Source organism: Herpailurus yagouaroundi, unplaced genomic scaffold (genome assembly GCF_014898765.1).
Source record: "Herpailurus yagouaroundi ecotype Mexico unplaced genomic scaffold, PumYag 141, whole genome shotgun sequence".
Taxonomy (NCBI): Eukaryota; Metazoa; Chordata; class Mammalia; order Carnivora; family Felidae; genus Herpailurus; species Herpailurus yagouaroundi.
The window spans coordinates 10107325-10130663 of NW_024412396.1; the positions used below are offsets into that span (position 1 = coordinate 10107325).

The 23339-nt window shown below is 35.6% G+C and overlaps 1 protein-coding gene across 7 annotated transcripts in view; it reads right to left on the minus strand.

The window, feature by feature from the left end:
• Positions 1-23339, minus strand: part of HEATR5A (HEAT repeat containing 5A) — a 122586-nt gene that overhangs the window by 25050 nt on the left and 74197 nt on the right. For 5 of the 7 annotated variants that reach the window (XM_040476877.1, XM_040476879.1, XM_040476880.1 and 2 more), the window contains 10 exons: positions 22365-22554; positions 21114-21283; positions 18440-18466; positions 16040-16178; positions 12946-13125; positions 8780-9019; positions 7103-7284; positions 5622-5690; positions 4087-4266; positions 1493-1715 (listed from right to left, as the gene is read on the minus strand). In XM_040476877.1, coding sequence (XP_040332811.1) covers positions 1493-1715; positions 4087-4266; positions 5622-5690; positions 7103-7284; positions 8780-9019; positions 12946-13125; positions 16040-16178; positions 18440-18466; positions 21114-21283; positions 22365-22554 — 1600 coding nt within the window. The remainder of the gene's footprint in view (positions 1-1492; positions 1716-4086; positions 4267-5621; positions 5691-7102; positions 7285-8779; positions 9020-12945; positions 13126-16039; positions 16179-18439; positions 18467-21113; positions 21284-22364; positions 22555-23339) is intronic. The other 2 variants (XM_040476882.1, XM_040476881.1) reach the window with 1 other exon arrangement.

Sequence of the window (23339 nt, forward strand, 5' to 3'; positions counted from 1 at the left end):
GAAAGAGAGACAGAGCACAAGCAGGGGAGGGGCAGAGAGAGAGGGAGACATAGAATCTGAAAAAGGCTCCAGGCTCTGAGCTGTCAGCACAGAGCCCGACTCGGGGCTTGAACTCACAAACTGTGAGATCATGACCTGAGCTGAAGTCAGACAGAGCCACCCAGGTGCCCCATATGTAACCTTTTTTAACTTGCTTTTTTTCACCTAACTTTATGTTTTTGAGATTTACTTATGTTGATTCATGCCTGTCATTCACTAGTGGCTGACAACTATGGCAATAAATCAGTTTATTTCCATTTTGATGCTACTGAAAAGTACAAAAACCACTCCTATCTTTTTGTGTATAATTCCAGGTAAAATTCTAACAGGAGTTGGCAGGCTGATTTAGAATTTATCAAAGAGTAAAAACAAAACAAAACAAAAACCAAAACGCAAACAAACCCCCACACACAACATTTTGGAATAACATGAAGAATAAAAGTGGCTACCAAATATCCAATCCATAAAATGCAGTATTAATCACTGACTACAAAATTAGATGTTATCCCCATTCCATACACACAAAATAAATCTAGCTGCACTAAAGCCCAAAATGTAAAAAGCAAAACTGTAATGCTTCTAGTCTTTATGATCTTAAATAAAAAAATCTATCAGGTATTACACAAAACCACAAACCATAAATGACTGATTATATTAGTTTTAGAAAAATAAAGAAAGAATAAGCTATAGACTTGGGAAGCATGCAATCATAAAGGAATGATACTAAAGTTACATAAGAGATTAACAAGCCAGTAAAATCATGACAAATACCAAGTAGAAAATGGACAAGGCCTATGACTAGGTGATTGATGGAAGAAGAAACTTAGCCCATAAACCTATAGAAAAAGGTTTTCAATCAATGAAAAAACAAAATAAAACAATGAAAAACTATTTCATACCCACCTAATGGCAGAAATTATCAAGTATGACAACACATAATGGTAGAAGATGTAGTGAAACAGAAACATGTTATTGGTGGGCATATGAACTGTTTTAACTGCTAGCGCCCCTGAGTGGCTCAGTTGGTTATGCATCTGCCTCTTCGTTTTGGCAAGGGTCATTATCTCATGGTTTTTTGAGTTCAAGCCCCTTAATGGCATCTGTGCTGGCAACATGGAGCCTGCTTAGGATTCTACACCGCAACCCCCCACCCCACCCCTTCCTCACTTGCATGGTCTCTGTCTCTCTCAAAATAAATAAATAAACTTAAAAAAATTGTTATAACTGCTTTGGAGAGCAATATGGCAGTATCTTGTGAGGTAAGATGTGCATGCCTTATTATCTAGAAGGTCAACTTCAGGGTATCTAGCCTCAAGCAACACTCACATGCTGAGTCTATAAATGGAAATTATTCTACAGAAAATGTTTCAAATAAATATTACTTGCTAAGGGATAAATTCTGAAAAGTTACTGTCACTCTAGGAATTATGTACATCTATTACAAACCCCTTACCTTCAACAGGAAGTTGGGAAGCAAATTCTGAAGGCAAAGTTAAGAGAGCAAAATCCTGAAGCGCAGCAAGCCAGAGCCTACTAAGCGTGCCCAGGTCTGTGTGAACCAAGTCAAGGAGTCCATCTGATGAATATGACCCATTTCTGACACTCTCTTCTGAACAGGTGGTAGTCTTCAAAAGTTGTCTGTGGCTTTTATGTCTTTCTACAGCAATTATGTAGACCTGTTAAAGGGTTAATTTGTAATTAGGAAGCTCTTATACCCATTGAAAAGGTGCTAAAATATTTTTATCTTGCTGAGGAGACCAACCTTACTTTTAAGCATACTGTACTTCAAATGCACTCTGATACCAAGGTATACACATGTAGCCACACACGCATACTGGGATAGAAAGATCTAAAAATATTCTCTTTAATGGGATGCAACTAGGAATAGCAAATGCTTGACAACTATGCCGCCATTCTGCACTTTGACATCCCTGAAAGCTCCAACTAAATGATCACAACACTCTTTCTCACTGAGTCTAGTTATAGCCCTATAATCCACCTCAATAAATGGCTTCAGATGGCCATTTCTGAATGGCAATAAGCTGAAATACTAAAAATATTCTTTCAAAGTTACTTCTAAATCACCATAAAAAGTTTACATAAATAGAATCAAGATGGACTGTTCACACGACTGTAAAATGTGAAAGTAGGGGAGCCCCAGTGGCTCAGTCAGTTAAGCATCTGGCTCTTGGTTTCGGCTCAGGTCATGATCTCACTTTGTGAGTTAGAGCCCACTTCGGGCTCTGTGCTAACAGTGTGGAGCCTGCTTAGAATTCTCTCTCCCTCTCCCTGCTCCTCCCCCACTCTTGTGCGTGCTCGCTCACTCTCTCTCAAAATAAATAGAGATTAAAAAGAAGAGAGGCCTATATATGTTTTAGACATTATTCCAGAAGTAACATGCAAAGAAGATACTTTATTTTCATTTCATGGTAAAAGAGCTAAGTCTGAAATCTGTTTTTTTTATGGTCTTGAGTTTATGAATGTTTTTCAGGGTCTGCTGGTAATGGAATAAATTTGATTTTGATATCTAAGAATTTCCTAAAGATAGATTTGTAATAGACAAAGCATGTTAAGTTACACATGAGCCTGCATTTACACTTTGAACATTTTGAAAGCACAATTGCAGTGTTACTAAATTGGAAGCTACCATAACAATAGTTTCTAGATGACCTCAGGGCACGTACAAGTAAGTGAGAAATGTTTACAGATTCTCAGACCAAAAAAAAAAAAAAAAAAAAAAAAAAACCAAGAATGTGAAAGTATTCAACACAGGATATAACATGTACTACCCCTTTATCTACAATTCCGACATCTAAAAAGCACTGAAAAATACTTAATTTGGTGGCAAAATTGACTGAATTTATTTGAGACGATTTATAGTCTCCATTCAACATAGTGTGAATATTCAAACATTTTACTACATCAATGTGCTTGATTATAGATTCTATGGTATTGCTTCAATTTTTTGGAGGGATACATGGAATATGTACTGTATTACTTTTCAAAAATTCCCCAAATTCTGAATTCCAAATGTATCTGGCTCCAAGGATTTTAGATAGGAGATTATGGACCTTGGTTGTACAGAATCTGTTCACCAGTCATTATTTTTACTGAGGAGAGAATGGGAGATAAGGGGCTTACACAAGAGCCCAGAGATTAAAATTATTATAAAGAACACTACATAAGCAGAGAATTATTTATAAAAATAGGTTAGAGAGATGAGAAAATTTCTGTTTGCTCTACTAACAGCAAATGTTTAAAAGCATACAGAGTTTATTGTTAAAGATCATTAGTTCTAGGCAGAACTACTTCCTAAAGAAGGTTTGTCAAACCCAATAATTACAAAAATACACGGACTCCAATCTTCAGGTTTTAATTTGCTCTAATGGAGGAAATGTTTTTTTATATATTGGTTAATTCTCTCAGTTGCAATCTGAGACTATACACCTTCATTAAGATGATATATGAACTGAGGCTGGCCAAGCTTGGGAACTGCTGAAACCCCAATGATGTGTACACATGAGCACATTATATTATTCCATCTACTTTCGTATGTGCTCATTTTCATAGTAAACCTAAAAATTATTTCTCTTTCTTCCTGATTAGAACAGTAAATAAAGTTTAACATTTTCCTATAAGATTTCACGAATTTTGGAAAAGAAAATGACTGTTATTTAATAATTAAAAGCTATTCTGTGAAAGAGCTCTAAAAAAACAGTGAAGTATGTACAGATTTGGTATAACATACAAGCAAACCCACACTTCCAAAATTCAGATGTCAATAAAAGTTGATTTCCACTGGTTATTATAAAGTCCTTGCAGCTCATGGTTGCCCCTGCCTAAAGTAGCAGATAACAGGCAATAAAAGATATTTTAGAATGCTTGGCTAAAAAGTCAATTAATATATAAAAAAATCTCATGTTGAACATCTTTTCTTAACCTTAAAAATGGACTTATTGCGTTTTAAACAGTCAATTTCAATTTATAGCCTACGGTGTTTATTAACAACTTCTAAAATTCCAGTTATAAATGGGGAAGCACACTAACCTCTGCCCAGGCTTTCAGCACAGCTAAGATCTCCATGGTAGAAGCACTTTCATTATATAAGTGACTCAGAGCTTCTTTTCCAGCCTGTATTTTTGTTAATGATGAAACAAGCAACTGATGAACTCTTCGGAGATCATTAAGATCACTCACAACTCCACTTGCTATCCAGGCACTGCAAACCTGGTTTTTAAGAAAATCAAGTTACATTTAAAAATTATAAATACCTCCCTTGTAAGTTCAGCAGAGCTCACCCATATCTCAGGAATCTAGACAATGAAATCATCTTGCTATCAGGAAACCCAAAGGATGTGGCTGATAATGCCAGTCAAAAGCCAGCATTGTAAAAGGGAATGAAGTCTAAGGTTGAAGCAAGGAAACCAGTGCTGGTTAGTATATAAATCAGAGAGTTTCAGGTGTTATTAATATGGAGAAATGCAGCCACGAAAGGTACCACTTTAATAAATGTTTGGATTAACACTTGAATTAAATCTTCAATCTTGATTGGAGCGCCTGGGTGGCTCAGTTGGTTGAACGTCCAACTTCAGCCTGGGTCATGATCTCGCGATTCGTGGTTTGAGCCCCACATCTGCGCTCTCTATGCAGAGCCTGCTTGGGATCCTCTGTTCCTCTCTCTCTTCCTCTGCCCCTCCCCTGCTCACTCTCTCTCTCTCAAAAATAAATAAAACATTAAAAAAAAAATTCAATCTTGATTATTTCTTCTTACTCTTTTATTATTTTTTTTTTTGAAGTGAAGCACTTTTTTTATTTATATATGAAATTTATTGTCAAATTGGTTTCCATACAACACCCAGTGCTCATCCCAAAAGGTGCCCTCCTCAATACCCATCACCCACCCTCTCCTCCCTCCCACCCCCCATCTTCTTACTCTTTTAAAAGCAGAGATTGTGTGGTTAATTAATATAACTGCTGAAAGATAAAGAACTTAACATTTAAAACCCCAATGAAAATTTTGGTTATTTTGAAAATGAGATACTAAAAATGTTTTAAAACAAAACATCATTAATAATTCTCCCATGCAAACAATTTGCTCAATTATCAGAGGTTTTCCTGGATCACGGTATTTTTCTTTTTCTAGAAAAAACTAATTTTTCCTCTTCCATCTATTTATTTACTTCCTGTCTCATTTAACAAAAGATTTTAATGACTTATAGCAAGAATACAAACAATGAAGTGATAATAGAGACCTCATACAACATTTAATACAGTTCCCTGAATATTCAAGGTACTAAAATACAAGTGAATTCAAGTGAATAAAAGAAAGTTGAAAGAATGGACTAAAGTTAGTTTATTCCATTATGTTTAGAAATAATTCAAGTCACTTCTGCTTTAGGGCTGGATATTGAAAGTCTGACAACCACTCCCAGAAAAGTAACTTTAAAACTGTAGATTATAATGGCTCTTAGATACATGAAAAAATGTTCGATCTCACTTGAAATACAAATCTAAAGTATTCTAAGATACCCTGTGCTAAGAGAGGTTTTTACTTTTTAAGTTCTGTCTTTTTAACCATTTACCTGACATGCTTTGGCAGTGACATCAGGTGGTGTCTCTGAGGCAAAGGCTGGCCTAAGTGCCGCTCCTACCTGGCAACAAATGATAGGAAATACCAAGCATCAATAAGTAAGACAGCGCAAACTCTTCATCTCTTTAATATTTTTAAATTGTTTACAATAGGTATTCTGGACACCTGTTTCTTTCTGCCTGTCCACTATATCTGTTTTTAGATAAAAGCACCTCAATTTTCCTTTGAGGAACCTTCTCTTATCTCCTGTTGTTGCTATGGAGATGAGAGCACTGGTGACTCCAGGGATCCAACCAGGGGTAATGAAAGCTCTCCTTGAAGACGTTTGCTGGGAATACTGGGACAGAAGCATGGTCTCTTTTTAAGACTGGGTACGTGGAGCACCTGGACGGCTCAGTCGGTTAAGCATCTGACTCTTGGTTTCAGCTCAGGTCGTGGAGCCCTGAGTCAGGCTATGTGCTGGCAGTGCAGGGCCTACTTGGGATTCTGTCTCCTTCTCTTTCTGCCCCTCCCCCATCTGCACTCTGACTCTCTCAAAATAAATAAATTTAAGAAAAAAAAAAAAAGACTGGGTGCTAAGAGAGAGCCATTTTGATACAACTTGGAGAGAGCAAACTTGAGAATAAAGCTGGTGTAGAAGACAACAGAGCCAACTGCGATTCTTGAAAATAATTTTCCTCTTCAGTTTAAATGAGCTATAATTATATTTCTATCATTGCAATTTTTTAAAACAAGCTCTATGCCCAACATGGGGCTCGAACTCATGACCCTGAGATTGAGAGTCCCATGCTCTACCCATTTAGCCGGCCAGGTGCCACTCATTTGCAATTTTAAGAGGGCTAAGAATATAACAGAGCTCCCCTTACAGTGAATTGTAATATTTCATTCTAATATGACAGTTCTATATAACTCGAGTCCCTTCCTTTTGCTTTCTCCTGGAACATACATGGGCATTTCCTGCTAGGAAGATGTGATGGAGACAGCTAGTCAACTGGTAAACTGTTCCTGGCTCCCTAAATGCTAACCCACAAAAGCTGCCTCTGAATCATGAGAGGTAGGAAAGGATAAATGTTGCTGGAGGATTACATGTAATGTGTGTGATAGAACACTCATCTATTCCAGGAGTGACAAGCATGTAGCCTAAATGGAATATTATTAATGATTTAGCATATCTTAGGAATATTCAGGTATTTTGTAAAGAATTTAATTAGCAGAGTACTTTATTCCCCCACATTACCTAGCAGGTTTTGACTATTAACCTTTACTGTTATAAAAGACCTGTTTATGTACCACTTTGCTTTTACTTCAGAGATTTCTTCTTCAAACATACACATTTTCTATATGCTGATTATATATTGGTGACATATTAGCAGAGACATATACTCATTATGTAAAAAAAAAAGTAGTAAATACTTTCACAGACTTTTTATCCAAGGTGTTAAAAAATAAAATTCTCTAACAGAAAGTGCTTACATTGGCTTGATACTGTTCCAGGATCACATGACCTGGAAACTCTGGTTCTGGAATAGCTGCAAATCGCCGAATAACAACTAACAGTGTTTCAAGGCCAGAAAGACGGAGCTGGTCACTATGATCTGTGGCAGCCATAAAGGCCATGCGAATTAAGTCGGCAAGATGTAGCACCAAAAAGTCATCTACAAGATTAAAAAAGTCTTATCAAGAAAAAGCATATGCTGGAACTAAGATTTATGTTAAATAATCATTTCTTCTCCCTTTGATTTCACAGACGTTTCTAGACTTTCTTTTAAATACCTCTGATTTGATTTACTGTTTTGTTTTACTGTTTGTTAAACATAGACTTTAAAGATGGAGTTACTAGGCTCCTGCAAACAATCACAGCAAGAAACTCCCAAAGCAAACAATTACACAGCTATTCAAAAACCAAAGGCAAAATTAGCTTCCTTTAAAAGAGTATTAGTAGTACTATCAATAAAAACTTTGTTCGGACTTTTCGATAAAAGCATTTTAGAAGATATTTAGGAAACTTTGGGTGTTGATGAATTAGGCAGCTAATTTTTCTCTTTGTGCCAAGTTGAAGCTAAAAGACTTAACGTTTCTTTTGAAAAACAGTTTTATATGGTTCTTTATTTGGACTAGATTATCTTATTTTTCTATGTCTTGGCACACATACAAATAACAGGAATATTAAAAAATATTTGTAGCTATAAAATTATAAATGAGAATTCCTTTCATTCCTACAATACGTTCTTTGGTATAATAATTCTACAGGACACAGGACAATCCTTTAATAATATTCCAACAATAAAATGTTCAGGGGTACAACTAAATTCTACCTAAAATATATCTGGGACTAATTTTAAGAATGTTATGGGTCACGATAAAGAAACCAACTCGTCTTAGCAAGTGCCAATTACAATTTTAATTGGGAACAAAGGAATTACTAAGCATCTCTGATATACTAATTTTATACCTATTGGTCTAGCATGGTGCTTATCACTCAATAAATGCTTGCTTGAAAAATCATTAAAACACAGATACCTAATTCGTACTCCCACACTGACAATAGCAACATTTTGCTATATAATTCTTTTGTCTGGTAAAAAAATATATCCATGGCTTTTAGATATGTGCACTGTGTCTTTGAACATAATGTGCTTAAGTGAATTTTGAAAATTAGACATCAAACCATAATACACACACAGATCCCTTTAGGTACAGACAATAAAACTGAACAAAAAAAGGGGGAAATGATCTTGCAAGCAGGTTTACTTTACAATGTGATACGCTCAAATGTTTTCTGGGTAATATTTATGAAACCAAAATAATCTATAAGCAAAATTACTATAGGTTATAATTCAGAAAATAAATTTTCGGAGCTAGCTAATAGTGCACAAACTACTTTCCAAGAACATGATTATAAACTTAACTCATGCACATGCCCATTAAACATAAGTAAATGACTATTTAAGAAACTTAATCATTAAAAATGTGTTTAAACATTAGAACTCTGCTTAACTTTTAGCTTATATAAATATTATAGTCAGTTTCATAACTGATTTGGAACAATACAAACTCTTTCTAGTTTTACTTCTTAAATTAATATTAAAAACATAGGCAGACAACATTTTTATGTATATGCTTTGGTCTCTTCATTATTATGTCACTTACTTCTTGAATCCCTTTTTTTCATTTCTTGTGCTAAAGCAATGTCAAAATGTGCGCTGTGTGCATTCTCACACTGGTTAATTATCCTACAGACACATTCGGCAGCAAAGACTCTAGTGGCCCATCGGGGATTGGTAAAGGGATAGGATTTGTCATCATTTCTGGTGGTCAGAACTGAGGCATCATCCCCTTTATCTCCTTCCTCTTCTTGCATTGTATCCACACAAGTTACAGTTGTAAAATCTTTTATCAAGGGAGAATACATGTAATTACAATCAAATGGAAGGCATATTTATGACTTCAAATTGAGACTAGAATTGTTGCTTATACATCTTCAACAGTGTAATATAATCATATCTAGTAACTACAGACAGCAGTGATATCCAAAGAAATGCTGTAAGAACTGTTCCAGGTCAAAATGACAAAGTTGTTCTAATTATATTGAAAGTTAACAAACTAAACATGATACTACAGACATGATACTAAATACTAGGATAATCATCAGTCCCCTGTATGTAGACAGTTATGCTTAAGGAGGCTCAAAATTCTCTCGTATCCAGAGTATGAGGGATTGCACTAGGGAGACTGTTTTAACACTAGGGCCTTGAACAGATTTAAGAAGGTTCCTGAACCTATTGAACACGTCTGAAAATATTTTTCTTAAGATAGGTTCATTTCTGTCATTTATAGTCTCATATTTTCCCAATGGCCTGAGCAGTGAGGAATGAATTATTTCTTCCTTATATTAACTGTTAACTTATTAACTCTGTTTAACTCAACTTCAAATTGAACTAGGCTATAAAAGAGACCAACCTTTTTTCCCTTAAAATATCTTCTTTTAAACTTTTTTTACTTTTTGGGGCGCTTGGGTGGCTCACTTGGTTAAGTGTCCGACTTCAGCTCAGGTCATGATGTCATGGTTCGTGGGTTCAAACCCCGTGTCAGGCTCACAGCTCGGAGCCTAGAGACTACTTTGAATTCCGTGTCTCCTTTGCTCGCTTTCTGCCCTTCCCCCACTTGTGCCTGTCTCTCAAAAATAAATGTTAAAAAAAATTTTTTTTAATAAATTGTTTTTATTTTTTGAGAAAGAGTGCACATGCAAGCAGGAAAGGGACAGTGGGAGACAGAGGGAGAGAATCTTAAGCAGGCTCCACACTCAACATAGAGCCTGACAAGGGGCTTGATCTCCTGACTGTGAGATCATGACCTGAGCCGAAATCAAGGGTCAGATGCTTAACCGATTAAGCCACCCAGGGCCCCTTAAATTATCTTGTATGTCAACATTTCTTGAGTGTGTTATGAAAGCAAAGATGTCACAAAATTATAGCAAAGTCCTGTCTTAAGACTAAGGTAATAAGTCAACAGACTGAAATGTGTTTTCATTTTTTGTTAAAAAATTTTTTTTAATGTTTATTTTTGAGACAGAGACAGCACACAAGTGAGGGAGGGGCAGAGAGAGAGGGAGACACAGAATCTGAAGCAGGCTCCATGCTCCTAACCATCAGCACCTAACCTGATATGGCGCATGAACCCATGAACTGTGAGATCATGATCTGAGCCGAAGTCAGATGCCCAATCTACGGAACCACCCAGTCGCCCTATGTGTTTTCTTAATAAGAAAGGATAAAGCCAAACTACAAAGGATAAAGAACAAATGGTAAAAGAAAACTGAGCACAAAGCTCTGGGAGATACCAGAAATAGGTGAGATACCAGAAAAGGGTAATCAACCTGTTTATCTATGCACATACAGATTTTCCAAAGGAGAAGTTCTTGTAAGTTCTCAAGTGGTGGGATAGAAGAGAGCCTCAACAAAGGAAAACATATAAAGCATAGTAACTGAAAGAACAGATATAAATCAATGGAAGAGAAGAGGAGCAATAAGAATCAAGGGAGACAGTGGAGAATGTAAAACAAAGTTTTAAAAATGCCTTTCTTCCTTTAACATAATTCAGATAATACATTAAATTATAAAGCTTGAGTAACTGAGTTTAAGAGCTACTGAAATATAGTAGGAAGCTGAATTTTACTATTATTTTTTAAAAGTTTTTATTTAAATTCTAGTTTAACATATAGTGTAACATTGGTTTCAGGAGGAGAATTCAGGGATTCATCACTTACACACGACACTCAGTACTCCTCACAGGTGCATTCCTTACTACCCATCACCCACCTAGCCCATCTCCCCCACACCTCCCTCCATTAATCCTCAGTTTGTTCTCCATAGTTAAGAGTCTCATGGTTTATTTCCCTCTTTTTGTTCCTTAAATTCCACATAGGACTGAAATCATAAGGTACTGGTCTTTCTCTGACTGACTTATTTCACTTAGTTTAACAGTCTAGTTCCATCCATGTCACCGCAAATGGCAAGATTTCATTTTTTTTTTTTTTTTTGAGACAGAGAGAGCATGAGTGGGGGAGGGGCAGAAACAGAGGGAGAGAAGGAGAATCCCAAGCAGGTTTCGCATTGTCAGCACAGAGCCTGACACGGGGCTCAAACTCACATGAGACTATGACCTGAGCCAAAATCAAAAGTTAGACACTTAGCTGACTGAGCCACCCATGTGCCCCAAGATTTCATTCTTTTTGATGGCTGAGTAATATTCCACTGTATACATACACCACATCTTTTTTATCCATTCATGGATACTTGGGCTCTTTCCATAATTTGGCTATTGTTGATAGTGCTGCTATAAACATTGGGGTGCATGTGCCCCTTTGAATCAGTATTTTTCTATCTTTTGGATAAATACCTATTAGTGCAATTGCTGGATGGTAGGACAGCTCTATTTTTAATTTTCTGAGGAATCTCCATACTGTTTTCCAGAGTGACTGTATCAGTTTGCATTCCCACCAACAGTGTAAGAGGGTTCCCCCTTTCTCTGCATCCTTGCCAACATCGGTTGTTTCCTGTGGTGTTAATTTTAGCCCTTCTGACAGGCGTGAGGTGGTATTTCAACATAGTTTTGATTTGTATTTCCCTGAGGATGAGTGACGTTGAGCATCTTTTCATGTGTCTGTAAGCCCTCTGTATGTCTTCTTGGAAAAATGTCTATTCATGTTTTCTGCCCTTTTTTTTCACTGGATTATTTGTTTTTTGGGTCGTGAGTTTTAAAAGCTCTTATAGATTTTGGATACTAATCCTTTATCAGATATGTCATTTGCGAATATCTCTCATTCCATAGGTTGCCTTTTAGTTTTGTTGATTGTTCCCTTGGCTGTGCAGAAGTTTTTGTCTTGATGAGGTCCCAATAGTTCATTTTGCTTTTGTTTAGGAAGGTTTCTGAGAGCAGAGCATAAGTAGAAGCAGAAAGAGAGGGAGACAAAGAATCCAAAGCAGGCTCCAGGCTCTGAGCTGTGAGCACAGAGCCCAATGTGGGGCTCGAACCCACAAACTGTGAGATCATGACCTCAGCCAAAGTCAGATGCTTAACCGAGTGAGCCACCCAGGTGCCCCATGGAAAGCTGGATTTTAAAGTCGTGCAGGGTAAAGTCTGAATCTACCTGTGTATGTCTTTGGACATATTCCCTAACCTTTCCAAACCTTGTTTTCTCTTGTGCAAAATGGAATATTAACTGCCTGCTCACTGGATGGTTAAAGGATTAAATCAGATAAAGTATGTACAGTACCTGGAACAGAACTGATTTGTCTCTTTTCCTCCTTTCATTTATTTTCTCTCTTACTCCAAAGATATAAATTTGAAAGACTCTAATACACATTCTCACTAACCATTATCTTATACTCACAAATACATTAGGTAAATAACACTATTTTTTAGCCCTGTTTGAAATCAACATTTTTAAGTATAGAGAAACTATACTTTGCTCAGAAATGTTGTAACTTTTGATGATTTTTCTACTAAGTTGATTTGATGCAATCCCTCAACTATTATATGCATGAAAACAAACGATGGGGCTACTGTAAGTCATGTCATCCATTTTATAGTACAAATAACCCTACTTTTTAGTTTGTTTTAGACAGGAAAGTCATAAATGACAATCAGAAGAATACTAAAACCCTAAGTGTTAGACTTAAACACTAGAATTTTCACTTGAAAAATGCAACAAGCAATTACAATCCAAATACTTAGACAAAATTGTCAGTGGCAAACAATTTTATAGAACATTTTCACTTTCAATTTTATTTCAACTGGTAACCACCAATACTCACCAGCGGATGCAGCAAGTACATCTTTACAAAGCTTTAACCAGAAGGAGAGCTTATCCACTGCCATAGAAGTAAGCATATGATTTAAAGTCTCTTTGATATCATTGCATAACTTCTGATCTGTCTCTTTGTCTAGTAAGGTCAATAATGCCCCTTCAAGGCCCACTTCTCTGATGTTAGCATCTGACAAGAAGAAAATCGATGATCTAAGTAATACAGAAAACAAAACTGCCATATGAGAAGTACACACATTCTGGAGTTATTAAAATACTACATGCAAATATTCTCACTGCAAAGTAATAAAGCACCTCAAAGGAGAAACATAAGCCCCGTCTAGCATCCATTTCCTCTAATTCTGGAAATGCCAAAAGAATAAATTTTCTCTTGAAGATTTAACTTATCTAGCATGTATTTATTTATTTATGTATTTATTTATTTGTTTTTCATTTATTTATTTTACAGTTGAGAGAGGGAGAGAAGAATCCCAAGCAGGATCTGTGCTGACTGACATGGGGCTCAATTCCATGAACTGTGAGATCATGACCTGAACTGAAATCAAGAGTCAGACGCTTGACCAACTGAGCCACCCAGGCAACCTGAACTTATCTAGAATTTATGAAAGCATTTAGATTCTAAAGATAATGCTACTATTATACTATTTTGTAAGAGAAATTATCTTTTAAAGACTAGAAGGAGACATCAGAGGAATAAAAGGTATAGCATAGGGAATATAAGTCAGTGGTACTATAGTAGTGTGGTATGGTGACAGATGGTAGCTACACTTGTGAACATAGCATAATGTTTATTTAAATTTGTGGAAACACGATGCTGTACATTTGAAACAAATTAACACTGTGTGTCAACTATACTTCAGTAGGAATCAGTAGGAATGTTTCAGATTAGGAGTCTAAAGACACAGAACAACGTAATATGTGAATCATGGCTGGATCCTAAATTTGGGTGGTGGTAAGGGAGGGTAGTAAGGAGTCATAAAGAACATTTTTTGGATAACTGGGGAAATTTGTGTGAGAACTGCATATTCTATGATGGCTACTTTATCAGTGTTAATTTTATTAAGTGCAGAAATGATGTGTGGTCATGAAGGAAAATGTATGTATTAGGAGTGAGCTGTCATGATGTCTGCAGTCTGCTTTCAGACGGTCTGGCAAAAGATATGCATCTGTGTAAGTATGGAAAGAGAGAAAGTTATATAAAATGAATGCCATAAAGATGCTAAGTAGGTGAATATATGCATTCACTGCACATTTCTTTGAACTTTTTCCATTTGAAAAATCACAAAATTAAAAAAAAAATTTTTTTTTTACGTTTATTTATTTTTGAGACAGAGAGAGACAGAGCACGAACGGGGGAGGGTCAGAGAGAGGGAGATACAGAATCCGAAACAGGCTCCAGGCTCTGAGCTGTCAGCACAGAGCCCGACGCGGGGCTCAAACTCGCAGACCGCGAAATCATGACCCGAGCTGAAGTCGACCGCTTAACTGACTGAGCCACCCAGGCGCCCCCAAATCACAAAATTTTAAAAAGGAAATATATAATGAGTTCTTTACTGTATTTTACTCCTATAGCTAAGTCAAGAATTCTAGGAACATATACAAGCATATTTATGCAATAAAAGCCTAAAGCAAAAGATGCAGATAATTTCAGTGGTAAATATAAACTGAAGGCCACTTAGGCAGAATATCTCACATGGTTAGAAGATTAAAATTTCTCTGGTTAAGGTAAGTAACCAACTGTTTTCAAATGAGGTCTGCCACCTGTTTGGGTGGCTACCATACTAGTTCAGCAACGCTGATGAACTCAAGTCAAACAGTTAAAGTCTTAGTCTAACAACAAACTAAGGAGCACAGCATGACAGTAAAACACACTGATCTGAGAGCTTTAGATATTGGAAAGCTTTGTGAAGCCTGAGACTTTCTCAAAGTGTGACAGCACTCTGGAAACTATATACATAAAAGAGTAAGATATTACCATTACTATTTTTGGAGGTTGTATGAATTTATATGTATATTTGGGTTACTCACATAATTTTAAAATAAAGACATACAGACTTAAATCTAACCAACTAAGAAATCCTTTAATTCAGTTCTAAAATAAAGAAGGGGCTAAAAACCCTTCCACCTAAAGATGACTTATCTATGATAAATTTTATTAAATGAGATTTTGGAGGAAGAAAGGCACATATGGTAAATTATACTTAAGGGCTAAATCCAACTTCGATGGATTGTTGTGAAAAAACTTGCTCTAAAATTTGAGTGGCTCTCAAATTTCAATATGCATTAACAGGGATTGCAAAAACATAGAAAACAGATTGCTGGGCTTTACTCCCAGATTTTTGGTTAAGCAGATTTTGGATGGGGCCCGATAATTTGCATTTCTAACAAGTTGTTGGTGAGGTGGATATTGCTAGTTTGGGGACCTAAGTTTGAAAACAATTTTTCTAAACCAGTAACATCACTGGTTGGGAATGGCAGTAATTGTTAGTAACTGTCTCTTGTAGCAGGTTTAAGACATTATATATTAACTTTTAAATTTCATTTTAAAAATTCATGTTTAAATGAAGACTTAAAATTAAAACAATCATTTGAGGTACGCCTGGGTGACTCTGTTGGTTGAGCGTTCAGCTATGGCTCAGGTCATGATCTCATGGTTCATGACCTTGAACCCAGTGTCGGGCTTGCTGGTCAGTGCAGAGCCTAGTTCAGATCCTCTGTCCACCCCACCCCCCCGCCCGACTTCTCTCTGTGCACCATCCACCCCCTGCTTGTGCTCTCTCTCTCAAAAATAAATAAACACTAAAAAAAATTATCTGCGGTGCCTGGGGGGCTCAGTCAGTTGAGTGTCTGACTCTTGAGCACCTGACTCTTGATTTCGGCTCAGGTTGTTATCTTCCAGTTTGTGAAATTGAGCCTCATGTAGGGCTCTGTGTTGGTGTGGGGCCTGCTTCTCATTCTTTCTTTCCCTCTCTCTCTGCCCCTTCCCCACTCAGGAGCCCTCTCTCTCAAAATAAATAAAAGAACTTAAAAATTTTATTAAAAAAATCATTTGAGCTGGAGATAATGTTGACAAAAAGAATTACCTAGAGTCAACTCTTCTCTGCTATCCTTAGCAAGCATAACAGCATGTTCTGAAACTTCAGCTGCTTCTCTCTGTACAAGCTGACGTAAACAAGCCAGTACTGCTCTTCTCAGTAACAAATAGGGACTACAAAGATTCACCTGAAAAATACCAATTGGGAAATGAAAGAGCTGAAATTCTTGGTGGCATTCATAATAAGTCTAATAGACATACACTGGATCCCTCCTGATTCTGTCCAGCTCATCACTAGGCTAGATTCAATTTGTTAAATACACAGAAACTTCTACAAACTATTCTAGTACATATTTTTTATTACAATTTAGAAATAAATAGCTTAAGGAGTAATACATGTACTTGATTATGAAATATTCATAAACACATCCAAGCAGAAGCCTCTGGACAGTGTTAGAAGACACAAAATTTACATGAATAAAACAGTTTCGAGATAAAAGAAATACAACTGAGAAAGACTTTATTTGTAGCTTATACAATTGTGCTCATGCAACAATATTATAATGTTTTACCATCCTCTAAGTAGAAATTTATATAGATCCATATAAGCAATATAACATACTGGTTAAAAGGGAGGCTCTGGAGTCAAACTGCCTCACTTTGAGTCCTAGATCCACCATTTACTAGCTGTGTGACCTTGGGCAAATTATTTAACCTCTCCGTGCCTTAGTTTCCTTATTTGTAAAATGGAAATAACACTACCCCCATCTTATAGGGCTGTTGCAACGTTAATTCAGAGAAACATGCAAAAGAGCTTAGCATAGTTTCTGGCACACAGTAAGTGCTCAATAAATGTTAGTTATTAACTATTATTAACAGTCTATCACTAGTCTTTTATTCAGATGCCAGAGTAAGTAAATGCATTTTCAAATAAAGACAGAAAAGAGTTTTACTCAGAAAACATATTCACCAAAAACACTCTCTAGAGACACACATTACAGACAACAGGGTTTTATATGTATGTATATCTACTTGTATATAATGGATATACATGTGTGTACATAGATGCTACATATCAGAGATAAAGAATATTTCTGCTAGAATGACAGACTCCTTCCACATATTTTTCTTAGAAGTGTTTGAACAATGTAAATCTCAATAGATTGTGTCTACTGAAGGTAAATGGTATGACTGCGATATACCTTAAATGAACAATTAAAAAAGCCAAAAGTTTCTGGATACAAATTTTTTCTAAGTGATTCATAAGTAGAATAAAGTCAAGTTTTTGCAATTTATTTTTTTCTAACAATGAAAGCAAAGACCAGTAAAAGTGTGGCTTATGTCAATGAATATGTGTCTTATGCTATTGATTTTCCAAGCAAATTTGAGAAAGAAGGGCATACTTTGTATAGTGATCTTTATTTAGATATGGTGTATGTGAGAAAAAACAGAACTGAAGTAGGTGAGTTTGTTGGAAAGAGCAGAGGATAAATTCTGAGAAAAAGAGTAGGTGGTGACAGCTGGTTTTTAACACATTAAAAAAAAAAAAAAACGCAAAGAGAGTGAAACTAAATTTTATCAGAAGCCAAAGACAGAACAGGTTTGTGAATATATCATCAGTGAAACATATGGATGGGAACTGCTTTATAAATATATTTTAATATACCCTCAAGACATATCATGAACTGAAAAGTCGAAAGAGGAATGCCATTCACAAAGTCTAAAGTTAATATTCCAATCATGTTAAAGAACCACTGTTAGAAACTAGTACATAGGATAACAAGGGAGTTAAAATGTAAAAAGATTAAGTTTATTCATGCCCAAGATTATGGCTGTATTTTACAACAAAAACAAAAAAGCATTCTACAAGGCTATTTTAAAGAAAAGTTAATGAATCTACTAGTTATCTCACTGGAGTTTTACAAACATATAATACAAGGCAGGCGCAGCATTTATTCAGGCTGGTCAAATAATCTTTTAGAGACAGCATGCTTATAAAAGTACTCTTTACTTGTTTGGTAGAAAAAAAATTGAAGGCAGTCACACAAAGCAAAACGGAACATTTAATATCTCCACGTCATTCTCCAGCATTTATATTGGGAAGAGGAACAGAGTGAATTAAGGCAAACAAACCAAGCAGGCAAAATACAGAAATTAGGTCAAACTGTAATTATAATTCCTTTCTGAAATGAATATATTAAATCAAAATGATGCAAAATTAAGTGCAAGGAGTGAGTGCACTGGCTGGAGAAGGTTAGGGAGGATTTGTTTACACTGGTATTAAATAATCACCATGTAACATGCTACACATACTGGACTTTGCATTAATGGTTAGCTTAAACAAAGAGATGCAGGGGAAAACAAGAACATCTACAACCAAAATAACGACACAAAGAAACAGCACTGCAAACCTCAAAAAAAAGTTAGGAATTGAGGGTGAGGGACCTACCAACACAGAATTATCCAACAAGATCTCCTGCACAAAAACAAACGACAGACTGGTCATGACAAAACCAAAAGATAAATACTAGGATGATTTTGACAACAGTCAGCTAAGCATTAAAATATAAATGTTGATAGAGCTATCATTCAAACTGGCTTAGCTTCGACTTTAAAACTATGCCATGAATATTTCATTTTCCAACTTAAAATAGGAGTTGAACTAAGATCTTGGAAACAGTCAACTCAAGATGTAAAGATATAAAATATACAATAACTTAAAAATGTACATTTATGTAATTAGATTTTCCTTTGGAAACTCTCATTAAGCCTCAGTAACAAAGCCAGATCAAATAGACATGAGTGTTAAAAGAGTGATCTAGATTGCATTCAAATGAACAGGTGTCCAGCAAGGGACAAAGTTAATGGTTTACTTCATCACAAGTTAATTATAAATTTTTTACTCTTGGAAGCCAACTTTTAAAACTTAGAATACTCAGAATTGCTAGTGTAGCTAAGACCAAGTTCAGAATGGAAGTTAAACAGCATGCAGTTAGAAGAAAACCCTTTCAGTAAGATTCTTTCCTAATGATGAAATATATTCTGAATCTTCAGGGAGTTTCAATTAAAATGAAAACACTTCATGCTAAATAATTAAATTCTTTATAGAAAAGAAAATCTGATTATAAAGTTGTTAAACAGGAAAGCAAAAGCAATTTTCGTACTATAGGAAATACTCTAAAATATAATAAATTCAATCTAATAAATTTAGAATAAAAGCTTACTAAAAAATTAAGACATGAAATTAACAAACTATAGTGATAGCAATTTTTGAATGACTTCTGAATAAGAAAAAATCATTTTACTGCTTAAATATTATGAGTAACATAAATAATATTTGTTAATTGTTAATTTTGATTTTCACAACTGCTCTTAATATTCCAAGAGAAACATCCAATAGTAATCTCTATTCTTTATATGTAAACTTTCTCAGTCTGGGAAAAAAAAGAGTAACAAATTTAATCAGTTCTAATTCACTAAGAATTAGTAAGTTTTGCTCTTTATTTCTCAATAAATATAATGGAGAGTGAAAGTCTGACCAACTTGCAAAGGAATAGCTATTTTTCAACAACTGGTTTTGGGGATGGTTCTTTGAATTAGAGAATAATATTCCTAGGGAAAAGTCATTGAGTAGTAAAGGTGTAAAAAAAAACCCTTTTCCGGTAAGTGCTATTTTCTCTAATATGTGTTTAACCGAGAGAGGAACCAAGTTTCTATCAGAAAAGTCAGTCACATCCTTTTTTTAAGAGTCTTACATAACTTTGACCATAAAAATCACTATGAACATTAACATAATGTCTAAGTTATATGTTAGAAAATAAAAACTACTACATATTGAGTGGTTATTAAGTGCCTAGGACATGTGCCTTAATGGGTGGTATCTCGTGCAATCTTTGTTTTATAGACAAGATAGCTGAGGCTGGAAGAGGTTATGGGACTTCTCTAAGGCCACAAAGCTAGGAGGTGGTAGAGATGAGGTTAAGAGCTAATCAAAACTACAAAGTCAGTAAGAAATAAAGAAATAGGAACTTAACAAGGAGTTCAGAAACTGGATTCTAGGGGCGCCTGGGTGGCTCAGTCGGCTGAGCGTCCGGCTTGGGCTCAGGTCATGATCTTGCGGTCCGTGAGTTTGAGCCCTTCATTGGGCTCTGTGTTGACAGCTTGGAGCCTGAAGCCTGCTTCAGATTCCGTGTCTCCCTGTCTCTCTGTCCCTTCCCTGCTCATACTCTGTCTGTCTCTCTCTAAAATAAAAAACATAAAAAAATTAAAAAAAAAAAAAAAAAAGAAACCTGGATTATATAGACTTAGACCTACCACTACTTATAGATATGTTACCTTGGACAAATTATTTGACTTTTTTGGTGCTTGGTTTTGTTTTGTTTTTTGGGGGGGGGGGGAAGATTGGTTTTAATGATATTTGAAGTTCTTTCAAGGTCTGAAATGCTGTATATCCTGCCTTCAGCTTGTGAATGAAAGGTCTGTCTAAAGTAATAATTCTCAACTGTCATGTTACTAATGGGAATGTGTTGTAAACATTCTAGGGGCAGAAATAGTTTAAAAGCAATGGTGTCAAGTTTTAATTCCAAATGTAACCCAATTTTTGAGGCAAATTTAGATAGAAACTGGTGATACTCAAGGTAAATCTTAAAACCATTGATGATTATGAACCATTTACCAGAACTTTTAGCATTTAGCTTGCATTATTTATTAAACATATTATTAGAACCCAGATATTGATGCATATGCCACTAGAATATTAAGGAAAAATGTTATTTTCCCATCTGAGGTGGAGAGAACTTTATATATAATTATTTGAAATAATGTCACATACATTTTTTCCATGTCCTATAGCATTTATACAGTACCCAGGACATTTGAGCATCCAATACATGTTTACTGATTAATGAATAAACATTCCAAATGGTAAGTTCAAAATTAATAGAACAAAACTGAATCAATATATGAGAGGTTTGAGATGTGATTACATGAAATTTGGCCCTACCCGCTAAAAAAACCAGAAACGAGAGGAAACAGCTATTGTACACAGACTAGAGAATTATTAAAAATAAATCTAAGTTTCCAATGAAAAAAAACTAAGGACTCACTTAAAATTTTATACTCACACAGAGGCAGCTGACCAAGCTAGACAGGTTGACATGTCTTGGAGCAAACATATGAAGCTGCTGAAGGCAAGAGATGGCCTGAGCTTGAACAAGGCAGTCTGGGTTATCCTGCATCACCGCACAACCCAAAAGACAGGAAGTCCTTAAGGTGGAAATGGAAGTACTATTACCTAAAATGAAAGCACAAATCTTTGAATAATTCGTCTATGAAATCATTCCTCTTTAAACTCATATACTGAGTTTATTAATTTTAACCAATTTTAAACTTAAGGATCTGTGAAGTAAATTTCTTCTACAAAAGAAAGCCAGGTGACAGATTTTTGGGTTATATTAGTTACTCCTAGTCTGAAAAATTTGTCAATACAAATCACTAGGCAAATAAGAACCTCAGTCTATCTGAAGGCTACACCAAAATTTCATGAAAAGTGGAATTAGAATGGCTAATGAACTTAGCCCTGCTTATATTAGTTGAGTTTCTTTCAAATATTAAAATCATTCATGGACTTTACATTTGAAAAGATCAGATTACCTGAGTTTTGGGACTTAGTCATTTATTTCTTAGAAGAGAGAAGCTCTTTACACTATTCCACTTGAATTTTTCACTTCAATTGTTAAGAAAAGCATATTAAAAATGTATCTAATCTTTCTAAATACGACACTCCTTATCTTTTCAAGGTAAAAGAAATCAGACTAGATGGCATTTCACAAAATATACTGATCACCTACTATGTGCCAATCATAAAGGCTTTTCAACTTTTCCCTCATTTGATAGAAAAGGAAACCAAAGACCAAAGACAAAGATTTTCCAAAGGTCATCCAATTAACTGGTGGTGGAGTGGGGCATCTCGCTGGCACAGTTGGTTAAACATCCGACTCCTGATTTGGGCCCAGGTCATGATCTCATGGTTTGTGAGACTGAGCCCTGTGTTGAGTTTTGCACTGACAGCACGGAGCCTGCTTGGGGTTTTTTCTTTCTCTTTCTCAAAAATAAATAAATAAACTTAAAAAAAAAAAAAAAAAGTAGTGGTGGAGCTTACATTAAGTTTCCTACTTTCTATGTTATTTTCTATTATGTCAACATGCAGGAGTCAAAATCTTCTTCCTGACTCTCAATACTCTGCTCATGTATTTGCATAGAACACTGTGCTAAACTCCACTTCACTGACAAGTATTTGAGTCAGTAATAAGAAGTGAATTCATTTTCACATGTGTATTTTTAATTTAAAACATCACAAAATGAGCTATGCATACCCTGTAGTTCTGGACCCAAAGTAGTAATAAGGGCATTCAAACAGCGACCAAGACTTTGTTGAACTTCAGCATGAGTAGGAGGCACATTTAACAATAACATTATAATAAGAGAAAGGGTGGGTTCCACATGCATATGGTACAGTGGGCCAGCAGAATCAATAATCAGTGATAGCGAATGTAGTGCCCAGGTCTGTGAAGACAGAGAAAAACAATTTAAAATGCTACAGCAGCATTAAGAAACATAAAACACAATGAATTGTTCTTTGTTGAAGGAAGTGATAAAGTAACGAGACAGTATAGTACTTGTGTGCTATTATAACTAACCTGGAAAGAGAAACAGAGAACATACAAAGTTTAAGAAAAAATTTCTCTCAAATATCCAGTAAAATACCCTGACAATCATCTAATTTCGAATGCTAAACTTAAATCTATCTCAGTACTAAGAATTCCAAGATTGGGGTGCCTGGGTGGCTCAGTCGGTTGAGCGTCCAACTTCGGCTCAGGTCATGATCTCACAGCTCATGAGTTCAAGCCCCGTGTCGGGCTCTGTGCTGACAACTCAGAGCCTGGGGCCTGCTTTGGATTCTGTGTCTCTCTCTCTCTCTGCCCCTAAACAACTCCCATTCTGTCTCCGTCTCTCTCAAAAAAAAATAAAAAAAAAAAAAAAAAAAAAAAAAAAGAATTCCAAGATAATGTTTGGTTCTTTAACTAATAGCTTGAACTAAATCTAGTTTACCGTAAAGTGTTTTTTGTTCAATCTACGTGGAGAACAAAAATTCAAGTTTTTAAAAGATTCAACAAGATTTACAATTACATGCAGTAATATGGACAAATCTCTTGAACGTAATGTTGAAGAAAGCCAGACATAAAAGAGTATGTACCATATGATTCCAATGATATAAAGTATAAAAGCAGGCAAAACTAACATATGATGCTGCAAATTAGGATAGTGGTTATCCTTGGTAGGACAGGTAA